The sequence below is a fragment of the Haliotis asinina genome, chromosome 6, assembly GCF_037392515.1.
Source record: "Haliotis asinina isolate JCU_RB_2024 chromosome 6, JCU_Hal_asi_v2, whole genome shotgun sequence".
Classification (NCBI taxonomy): Eukaryota; Metazoa; Mollusca; class Gastropoda; order Lepetellida; family Haliotidae; genus Haliotis; species Haliotis asinina.
The window spans coordinates 55,850,949-55,863,328 of NC_090285.1; the positions used below are offsets into that span (position 1 = coordinate 55,850,949).

At 42.8% G+C, this 12,380-nt stretch overlaps 1 protein-coding gene across 1 annotated transcript; it reads right to left on the reverse strand.

The window, feature by feature from the left end:
• Window positions 1-3,248: 3,248 nt before the first annotated feature.
• Window positions 3,249-12,380, reverse strand: LOC137287493 (histidine N-acetyltransferase-like). Its single transcript, XM_067819826.1, has 4 exons — window positions 12,254-12,380; window positions 9,355-9,531; window positions 6,571-6,804; window positions 3,249-4,132 (listed from the first exon to the last, which is right to left on the reverse strand). The coding sequence occupies exons 1-4, from the start codon at window positions 12,287-12,289 to the stop codon at window positions 3,593-3,595; spliced, it is 987 nt and encodes a 328-aa protein (XP_067675927.1). The 5' UTR covers window positions 12,290-12,380; the 3' UTR covers window positions 3,249-3,592.

Here is a 12,380-nt window from a genome sequence, read left to right on the forward strand (position 1 = left end):
ATATCATGTAAATATTTTAATTATATTTACATATACTTGTATGTTCTATGTTTCACCTTTTGTGTTTTTGAGAAAAGAATGAAAATTCTATTTTGTTCTGCTACCAGTCACTGCAGAGTAAAGCAACAACACATTTCCATCTCTCATAGTTTACTGGTAATTAGAGTGAAAAGTAGTCGAGAACTGAGTTGTTTGAGAAGCTGAGAATGTTCTCAAGTACTTAATTTTGTATCTTTGATGCAATAGATCTTAATATAAAAATCATAATTCATTACATGAATTAAAAAAAGTATAGTTTATATATTACATATATGGGCACATGTTGTTATTATCAGTTTAATTAAGTCTTATGCAACCAACCCTAAATTGTGTTGTGTTAAGCGGTCTGCTTTGTGGGAAGATACCGTGGTTCCAAGGGTGCGCATTCTCCCTATTGCACTGAAAGTTTTGTTTTATGACCACTGAAACTCGGGTGGTGTAGGGTGTAGGGTGTAGGGTGTAGGGTGTAGGGTGTAGGCTATATGTATGAGTATGTCATCTTGCTACAAAAGTGGCAGCATTAGGCTTTCGTACAATATTGGCTAGACGTAGCTATCACCTGTTACATTGTTTTGAAAACAGAAGCAATTGAAACTGGATATATGTCGCTTGGTGATCTGTGAGGCTTTCACAGTTCCGCTGTAAAGTCCTGGGCCCCGTTTCACAAAACCCTCCGGTGATAACGGTAATGAGTCCTCCAGTTACAATTACCCATGGTGTATGTTTCCATGGACCACAGAAACAGACCGTGACTAAAACATTTGCACATATAGCCTGGAAAGTAAGCAGTGTTGAAACAGACACCCAGGTCTCTACGTGTGATGTGGCGTGACTCGCGACAGTGTGAAATGTACTTATGCTGACACACTTCAGCACACATACAAGAGAGATGTGTGTTCGCATAATAAAACAATAAGTAGGTGTTCATATCCAGGCTCTTCCGCATCTGCCAAGTGTGACTGCATTTATGATACACAAGCGGCCCCCATAAAAATCAATGAAATGCTGTTGCTTTAAAATCAGGGTTCCGACCAATCAAATATCAAATAATCTGATATGACCTTACATGTACATGCAATGAAGCTATGCACGATGTGCGAGTTTGACAGCACTGTTTACAATATATGTTACATTATAGACACAGTGAAAACGTGGCGATATCAGCCTTGATGTCTCTATGTTAGAAAAGTCACGTTTGAAAAACTTGTTTCTACCCTCGCCAAACCAACGGGTGCCGGGTGGGTTATAATGGGGTTATAATGGGGTTATGGGTCGAATATGCGCTGACCGGGAACACATTAACCGCCATGTTAACAGCCGTTTTCATTAGAGATGGTGAAAGAGGTAAGAGCTATTATCACAGCTACAATGGAGTATGCAACATATAACATAGCCTTGGCTGTGTTGCATGTTAAGCCAACGGACGTATTGTACTTCTGTCCTTTGAAGAGGCAAGTCTAGACACGCGGACCCGGTCTCTTATTTATTATTTTTCCAAGAAATTATTTAAACTGTTAAGTTTTACCTTAGGGACTTTGGCAAGTCTACATATAGGACCACTGCAGCAGAAACGCTGTGATTGTAAACAGGTGCCTCGTCTGGCAGTCGGGTATCCAGTTTGGTAATATGACCAGCGACGTGTGCGTCATTTAGAGAATATATACAAGTAATCACGAGCGAACTGAACGGTATGAAAATGACAGACTCAGCTGAAGAAGAATCTGTTGTGGACAAACAAACGACTCGTACATTATCATGGCTGGGGGACACCAGAAATAGACTTCACACCTTCGACCCATGTCAAGAACCAGGGTCTCGGTGTGACAAGGCGAACGATTTAACCATGAAGCTATCCCATTGTCCTCGTGTATAATACACAAACTCTTGAGTTTTTCCAAATTGTATGAATGGCGGGTGCTTCTTGTACTGAATAACATTTTTGCCGATTGCGGGAACACATGTTGTACAGCTCCGGACTGACCACAACCGTGAGACATTTGCAGAGAAACAGCAAGAGTATTTAGTAATATGCGATAATGAAACTTTGGGCGGTGGGGTAGCCTAGTGGTTAAAGCGTTCGCTCGTCACGCCGAAGACCCGGGTTCGATTCCCCACATGGGTACAATGTGTGAAGCCCATTTTCTGATGTCCCCCGCCGTGATATTGCTGGAATATTGCTAAAAAGCGGCGTAAAACTAAACTCACTCACTCACTAATGGAACCTTTCTTGTTTCACGTATGCATTTCAGTACCGTGCGTGTGAATAATGTACTATCATGGGTGACATTACTACAATCGGAAATCTTTAGTACTCAAGCCTCATCGTACATATTACAACCCATTAGCCCAAGACATGCGAGTGTGTGTAACCATATTCTTGTCAAGGTGAGTGACTACAAACCATGAGAACCCGTGAAAATCCGGGGTAGAATAGGTCTTCAGCAACCCATGCTTGCCACAAAAGGCGACCATGCTTGTCGGAAGAGGCAACTAACGGGATCGGGTGGTCAGACTCGCTGATTTGGTTGACATCGAATCACAACTGCGTAGATCGATGCTCATACTGTTGGTCACCTGATAGTCTGGCGCAGACAGGCCTTTTTACAGACTGACCCCATACAGATGTAATATTCTTGAGTAAGGCATGAAACAGCAAAAAAAGACTGTTCTTTCAACTGTGCAAGGCATCCTTTTGAATCAAGTGCTACAAAATTCCATCCAGTGTCTCTTCCATACTTGGAAAATAACCGCAGATATAGTATATATAATAACCGTCGAGGAGTACTTTAGTTCAACACCCCTTTGACCAGTATTCTAGTTGTATAACCATGAGTGGACTGGTGTTAGGTGTCCTGGCCCTGGGAATATGGGTCCAGAGTACCTCTCAGTGCCCTTGTGCATGACTGATTCAACGATCAATGACACAGGTTGTAATGGTTTGCCTTAATACACAATGCCTTGAACACACCTGTAACGAAATCGGGATTCGAACGCATATTCACACTCATTGGGGGTAGACGATTTATCGGCGTGACAGGTACGTGACATCTGTCATCTGTCGGACTTTCGGTTTCGTAGCCTTGTCGGTGGTGATTTGGTGTCTCAGACTGCGGAGACTGCTGTTTGAATCCCAGGTACCATACCCCGTCGCCACACAGACGCAATGCCCCTGCAATTCCCCAATCCCATAACAACAATCACAAATCACCTAAAATCTGTAAATAGTATATTCTCAAACATAACATATCTTACATGTGTACGATTTGCTTCTTGCGCCTTTTTACCGACCGGACATAACATAACACTTGTATGCTTGTTCCGATCGCGGTATCCTAGTCTGGCGTGAAACAGCTGGACCTTAAAACAAATTCACTCACTTACTCTCGTGGCATATTGATTCAGTTGAATAGTCTGTGTGAAACGCCCTTGTGTTTACCAAACAGATAATGTATGTAGGTACTATTGAAGTTGGACTAACCTTCTCAGTTTCTCTACCCACTGATATTAACCCAATATAACTCCGATGGGAAATCAAAAACAAGTTAAATCGCCGTTAATCGTGTGAATGAGTGTGGATGTCTTCCTCAAAGAATTGTAAGGTTTTAAAAGGGTTGTCCATCACATTCAACTCCAGACGGTCATACAGACTGCAGATAACCGATGCGTCCAACGTCATATCACAGTACGTCAACAGGTGCACGTTGTCCGAGCTTAACCCCTTCACCGCCAACACATGGCTGTGCAAGTGTTTCTCCAGCTCGGAGTCGTCTCCGTTGCCATAGATTTCCAGATGCAATGAAATCCCTACAGGGACCTTGATCACCAGCCCCATAGTGAGGAAACCGTGGCCTTTCTCCAAGTCTTTGCTAATGAAAATAACCGGTTTTTGTCTGTCAATGTGGCGTTTGTTTTCGGCAACCGGTCTCAGGTGCCAACTATTGATCGCAACACGGTCCCATGGAAACAGATATTTCATGAGCTTTTTGTTTTGGAAGAGGTTACACAAATCTTGAGATGATATCTGTTTTGTTTTACTTCTAACAGTCGTTTTCTCAAGGACCTCTTGTATGTTGAAACTGTGGTAGAACAATGCCTGGAAATATAGGAAGCCGGGTTATAACAAACACGCTTGTAACGAGGTCATGTATGTAATAGACCAGGGTGAGTGAGTGAGTGAGTTTTACGTTTAGTATATATCACGTACGTTGTGTACCCTAGCATGGCACCCACGGCCAGTGCTACGAGTGAGTGAGTGAGTTTAGTTTCATGCCGCACTCAGCAATATTCCAACTACATGGCGGCCGTCTGTAAATAATCGAGTCTGGGCCAGACAATCCAGTGATCATCTGCATGAACATCTATCTGCGTAATTGGGAACCGATGACATGTGTCAACCAAGTCAGCGAGCATGACCACCCGATCCCTTTAGTCGCCTTTTATATACGACAAGCATTGTCGCCTTTTATGGCAAGTATGGGTTGATGAAGGCCTATTCTACCCCGGGACCTTCACGGGTCAATAAACTAGGATCTTTGTCCCGAACCCTAACGGAACATTACTGCGTATAACGAACTACGTTTAAGAACGAACTAGAATTTATGGTCTTTAGAACCGCGGTTATTGTACATTCGGACTGGAGAGAAAATGTGTATTTAATGTGAATATTCGAACGGCTCGATGTCTCGAACATTACAAGTTTTACACTGGTGTTAGGTTGGGGTGCCCTCGATGTTTGTTTATGGTCCCCCCGCCCTTCGGACTCAGGAAACATAAACATTGAGGGTACCTAGACCCATGGTCCCCGAAGGACTAGTGAACAACGTATTTATCTTACCGAACACCTCAATGTTAATTCTGAACTGTTTGAACCATGTACACTTCTGCCATCATATGTGAATCAAGCGATACGAATCTTGCCTCTTGCTCTTTTTCCCCTTTGGTATTGTCTCAGTAAAGTCGCCGCTTTTGTAATTCCCCTTCTTAACATTCACAGGGATTACATTTGAACGTTTTGTAGAAATTTATTTATTGGAAAGAGAGTCAACTGTTTTTGTGGCCATCGCTAGATTTTGCGGATAACACAAGAAAAACAGTTATAGAGTTATCTCCCTTCAATCAATTTCCATTCGCAAAGCATCGATAATTTCCGTGCATCATGCGTCATTTAATGTTATTCGAGATAAAAACAAAAGTAACTACCACGAAGTACCGAATGCGTTTCTCAACCAATCAAACAGCGACATTTACATGTGAGGTTAGAAAAAGGACCTGTGCCAGTTGTGGTGGGGACGGGGCAAGCTCACATCTGGTGTCGTGTCGTCACTGATTTGCAATGATCAAACCCTCTACTTAACAAGACTTTCGTCTACAGCTCCTTCAAAAAAATGTTTTGTTGGATAATGAAAATGTTTTTTCTGTAGTGTTTACAAACATTGGCGTCCATCTGTCTCAAAAGATTAGACATATTTTTTTGGTGGAGCATAAAAGTGTGTTTCTGTGGTAACTGTTTCCCTCAATAATTCAGAGAGTGAGGGAGTTACCTTTATAAGCCACGTCTGTAATATTGCAGCCATCGTGACTGAATCAAGTTAGAAATTTAAAGACTAAAATAACTGAGGTTGCATTGTTGACCCACAAGCAAACTGTAGCAAGTGGAGTTGTGCAGCGTAGAGATTATGACCAGTCTTTATATATGCGAGTGAAGAGAGCAAAGGTTGGCAACACCCTTCCCTCGCTTCGGTTCAAAATGTATTTTTCGTGTCAAAATAAAATATCGCCACCATCAAAGGTACACTCCAAATTCCTGACTAGGTTGTGCTCTCCGATTTCCAACCCCATATTTAGCAATTACTCACGTGAAATATGTTTTATTCAACATTTTAAGCGCCACTCGTCAGACCGTTCTTCGCCTCCATTACCCCTGCCAGCTTCCGGTTCAAAGCAGTGAAGGAACAAGTTGTTATTCCGTATGGAATACATGAAGAGTTACCTCCCATGCTTCATACTCACACTACGCCAGAAGTGTGTTTATTGTAGAAGAAATGTTACAAAAGATCTAACAACAACGCCGACACTTCAGACAAATACATTCCAACAGAATCATGATAAAATTAGGCAATATGGTATATCTTTATAATTTTGCCTTATTCTTGTTCCTTCACTCCGTTGAGCCGGAAGCTGGCTGGGGTAATAGAGGCGAAGAATGAACTGAATACCACGAGTGGCGCTTAAAATGTTGAATAAAACATATTTCACGTGAGTAATTATTAAATATGGGGTTGGAAATCGGAGAGCACAACCTAGTGAGGAAATGGGAGTGTACCTCTGATGGTGGCGATATTTTATGTTGACACGAAAAATACTTTTTGAACCGAAGCAAGGGAAGTGTGTTGCCAATCTTTGCTCGCTTCGCTCGCATATATGAAGACTGGTCATTTTTTTCTACGCTGCGCAACCACATTTGCGCTAGAGTTTCCCTGTGGTTGACCTTGCTTTTAAACAAAAGAAGCATAGCAGCTTTGGTTTTCTTACCCGCTCCAATACAAGTTTATTTTTGGCCAGGAAAGACGCATTCGCCCTGTATTTTGTGTTTGCCGTTAAACTGCTGGCAAAGCTGTTAACCAATGGGTGTCCAGTGAAGTCTTGTTTTATTTGCTTCCGTAGTTTCATCAGAAGACCTTGACCTTGATACTCCTCGTTGATACGAGCTGACCTCATCATCAAAGTTTCGCCTCCGTTGACCTCACAAACAGCCTCAAACGCAATCTGCGGAGCAAAGTATGATTCGGCTTCAGTCGTGTTGTCTGACTTACTCCGAGTTGTTTTCAATGAGTATGATCTATGCTGCTTTTAGCAATATTCCAGCAATCCCACGGCTTGGGGGCATTAGACATGGGCTTCACACACAGCCACCATGTGGGTAACCGAACCCTAGTGTAATGAACGAACGCTTTAACCACGAGGCTACTCCATCCCCATCCCCATCCCCATCCCCATCCCCATCCCCACCTGTAATGAACGAACGCTTTAACCACGAGGCTACTCCATCCCCATCCCCATCCCCACCTGTAATGAACGAACGCTTTGACCACTAGGCTACCCCATCCCCATCTCCATTTCCACCCCCTCCCCACCTGTAATGAAAGAACGCTTTAAACACTAGACTACCCCGCCGCCCATGTAATAAACGAACGCTTTAACCACTGGACTATCCAAACCTCACCTGTAATGGACGAATGCTTTAACCACTAGACTATCCAAACCTCACCTATAATGGACGAATGCTTTAACCACTAGACTATCCCACCCGAACCCTACCTCAAAACCTACCTGTAATGGACGAACGCTTTAACCACTAGACTACCCCACCCCTACCTGTAATGAACGAATGCGTAAACCACTAGACTACGTCACCCCAACCCCTACCTGTAATGGACGAACGCTTTAACCACGAGGCGACCCCACCGCCCTTGTAACGAATGTTTTGACCACTACATTACAAATATATATGTGTGTGTGTCTGCAGTTGGGAGGGTGTTGGGGTGGGGAAATCCGAATGTGCCGCCTGTTGCAATTGTTTACAACTTAGCCGCTTCCCTCTAATAGAGGCATGGGGCTGACAGAAGACTGAAACGTGACAAAACGTGACAAACGTGACGTGACAAACAGGAAAGAATTTGTTGTAATGAGCTATTAGTTGGGATATGGTGATCTCACCGACTTGGTTGAAACATGTCATTATTTCTCAAGTATGTAGGTCGATGTTCATGATGTCAATCACATAATTGTCGGTGGTCCACACGCGACTTTATAATGACCGCCCTCGTATAGGTGCATTATTGGTGGGTGCGGTGTTAAACCACAGGCAAACTGTAGCGCAAGTGGAGTTGCGCAGCGTAGAGATTATGAACAGTCTTCATATATGCGAGCGAAGCGAGCAAAGGTTGGCAACACACTTCCCTCGCTTCGGTTCAAAAAGTATTTTTCGTGTCAAAATAAAATATCGCCACCATCAGAGGTACACTCCAAATTCCTGACTAGGTTGTGATCGCAGATTTCCGACCCCATATTTAACAATTACTCACGTGAAATATGTTTTTTTCAACATCTTAAGAGCCACTCGTGGTACATCAGACCGTTCTTCGCCTCCATTACCCCAGCCAGCTTCCGGTTCAAAGCAGTGAAGGAACAAGTTATTATTCCGTATAGAATACATAAAGAGTTACCTCCCATGCTTCATACTCACACTACGCCAGAAGTGTGTTTATTGTAGAAGAAATGTTACAAAAGATCTAACAACAACGCCGACACTTCAGACAAATACATTCCAACAGAGTCATGATAAAATTAGGCAATATGGTATACATGTATCTTTATAATTTCTACTTATTCTTGTTCCTTCACTCCGTTGAGCCGGAAGCTGGCTGGGGTAATGGAGGCGAAGCACGAACTGAATACCACGAGTGGCGCTTAAAAAGGTTGAATAAAACATATTTCACGTGAGTAATTATTAAATATGGGGTTGGAAATCGGAGAGCACAACCTAGTGAGGAAATGGGAGTGTACCTTTGATGGTGGCGATATTTTACGTTGACACGAAAAATACTTTTTGAACCGAAGCGAGGGAAGTGTGTTGCCAACCTTTGCTCGCTTCACTCGCATATATAAAGACTGGTCATATTCTCTACGCTGCGCAAATCCACTTGCGCTACAGTTTGCCTGTGGTTAAACACAAAAAGCACTAAACGGTGTACACCAGGAAGTATTAAGAAGTTCCCAGTTATGACAAGCAAGACTATTTACAGACAGCCGCCAATAGCTGGTCAGTGCTGCATCAAACAACTAACAAAAAAACCCCGAATGCCATATGATGTGGAATCCTCGGTTATACATGTACGTTCCCATAAATCTCCACTGTACCACGGATGTATTTATGGATTAGCCCGATGATTTTTATTACCTCCCTTGGCTGGCATTTTATCCAATCAGGTGTCTACGCTGGGAAGCCGAGCGTTCCAATCACAACTCACTTTCGCTTCTTAAGTTATCTAAACGATTAAACCTTGCAACACAAATTATGCAGAGGTACTCTGTAAGAGGTAGAAACAGTTTTCGAACCTGTCAATTTGTCTGTAGGATTTATTCAAAATCTGAATCGCACTGCAAACAAAGGGTGCCATAGCTGATTGGCTACTGTGAGAATGCGCAGCCAGCAAAGGGGGAGCCGTAGATGCATCCAGGGTATAGTGGAGATTTATGCGAACGTATACCCAAGAGATATCAAGGATGATTACAGAGCGACCCATGACTACTTACCACCCTCTCTTCATGCTCACATACATACAAGGTGAAATCCGGGTCCTGAGCCATGTCCGTGTACTGAGACGGTAGGTAGTCTAGACCAAAATAGACATGTCTGTTTATGTCCAGAACAGCACTGCAGTCTTCCAGTGAAGCACGTCGAACAATCACACCACCATCCATTGTCGTCGTCTACACAGGACAAGATAAGTCAAGAGGAAAGCTGGATCAGATCAGCAGTTGTGATCTTTTAGATGATCCAGGTCCAGGTTAGCGATCCACAGAGAGTTCGTACCGTTACGACATGTCGTAACGCTTTAGTTCATCATAGACTTACGAATGTCGTAACGCTTTAGTTCATCATAGACTTACCAATGTCGTAACGCTTTAGTTCATCATAGACTTACGAATGTCGTAACGCTTTAGTTCATCATAGACTTACGAATGTCGTAGCGCTACGAATGCGTTGTGGATCGGGACCCAGGGCCCCCTTCCACGAAACTCTCGTAAGCCTAAGGTCTCGTACCTTTTCTCGTACCCTTCCGACTTCCTATGTTACAGTATATGACGTGCAAATGCTACGCGAAAAGTTACGAGATCTTCATGAGGCTTACGAGAACTTTGAGAAACGGGACCCATGCCTTTAGCCGACATGTGCGTCAAGTACACACACACGTATACTGAGTGAGTGAGTGTGGTTTTACGTCGCCTTGTGTAGTATTCCAGCAATATCACCGCCTACGTACGAGGATATGATATGATTAACCTCTGTGGGAAGAGTATGTATCACCGGGAGACACCAGGAATGATCTTCACACATTGCACCATGTCAAATCGAAAACCTCGGTTTCTGTGTGACTAGCTAAGGTTTTACCCAGTAAGCGACCGTGCCAAAAATGTACAGAATTCACGAGAAACAAATATTGTGTCAAGAGTTACGCAAAATAATATTCACTCCACAAAATTCTTGACATGAGTGAGTGAGTGAGTTTGGTTTAACGTCGCTTTTGGCAATATTCCAGCAATATCAAGGCGGGGGACACCAGAAAATGGGCTTCACACATTGTACCCATGTGGAGAACCGAACCCGGGTGTTCGGCGTGACGATGGAACGCTTTAACCACTAGGCTACCCCACCGCCCGGTCTTGACAAGAAACGGTGTAAGTAAGTAATCATTAAACGTGATGGGTTACACATTTTGATTACTTAATTATATTTCTGCACTCTTCGTCCAAAGTTTTGTTTTTAAAAAAAAAATCCTGAGCGTATGCTCGTCTAACAGTCTAACAGTCTATATATTGCATGAGGACACTCTGCAAACTGTCATACATTCTGACACTTACATCAAGTACACTTGCCATACTTTACTAAACATGATTATCAAACGAATCATAATACACAATACATAGTTTCTGTTGGTGGTCAGGTGCTTAACTTTGTTCCAGGTGTATATATCGACTTGCCATTAAATAAACAGCGGAAACGGAGAGGCTAACCGTGCGTTACCCACTCGTGTTATTCCGGGACAAGCAGAATAGCGAGGTTACGGACATGGGCCTGTGGTGACGAATGCAGGTCAACAATAATGTGGGTACGCATAATAAATCATGTTCGGGCTGGCGTTTCTTTCGTCGTGTTGATGACCCCCACATAGGAACGATGCGCAAGCCCATCGCTGGTGTTCCCGTGATACTGATGAAAAATTGTCAAACACGGCGTAAAACCACATTCTACCATGACTTCACTAAATACTGGATCGTGATTGGTTAATCAACGTCATTCAGAGGTATATAACCACGTTATATAAGTATGATTTTCCAACACATTATGAATTTGTTGTTTAAAATCGGAATAACGCGGTTACAGTAGAATGGATATAGACGTATTGTGTTGGAAGATCAGAGGTATATAAAATTATAATAGCTCTAGATTTTGTATTTAAAACCTCACGCTATTATAATTTTGTTATATACCTCTGATTTTTCAACACAGTATGTTTATCTCCTAATTCCCTCACTCGCTTAATATGAGATGATATAAACTAATCTAAAAATCATCGCAAACTGAAAACAAAATGAGGAAATGTACCGCCATGATTAGTAAACTACTAAACTACTTTGTGTTGATAGTCATAGCGAAAACAACCAGTTTCGGTAATAATGAAGCTACATACTCAAGCCTCCAAAGACAGACAGTGGGCCGTTTCAAGAAATATATTTTTTTCATCGTCACAATTGTGTTTTGAAAACAGAGACGATAAAATAACATCGAATGTAATAAGCGCCAGGAATATAAGACGCGTTGGTGATAAAGCAACGGTTTAAGAACCGGGTACGTTTTTATGTTGTTGTTGTTTTTTTTATAAATGTATTCTCCCTTGATTCAAAAATCGATTTATTAAGGAATGGCCCCTAAAGTAATAATCTCTTGCCCTCCACGTGGCACGGGTTGATGGATATCATAATTTTGTAGAACCTGCAATCAATATACATGAACTTGTCCGGTGCTAGACCGCGTCAATTACAGCAATTACACGTTCGCTGGTCACAGTTACAGTGGCTTGTCACGCCGTGTCACGTTACATATGTTGTGCCATGACTCATTACATGTAATAACGTAGTGACCAGGTGTAGAACTTGGATGACAAGTCTGAGTGCTTACAGAATGTCCAAGCTGGGGCGAAGGTCTGGTGAAAGCGAGCGGTTCTGATTTATAGTGCGGCATTTCTGACCAGGTGAAACTTATCATCTGTTCGTGTCATCTGGATTCTCTTACCTGTGACACCTGACAGAGTCCTGGGTGCAAGTTACCTTTGTAAGCAATATACGTGGCAACGGTGCCTTCCTATTTGTCTCGAGCAAGAGACAAGAGACGCAATCAAAAGAGATGATCTTGATGTCACTGATGTCATACCTGAGTTAGCGAATCTGCTCTCGGGTTTTCTACCATTCGTGACCGACTCGTGTAATTCCGGGACAAGCCGGGACTCGTGCCCCTCTCGAAGGGTTTCGTATTGGCGTAGGAACATCAGGACTACTTC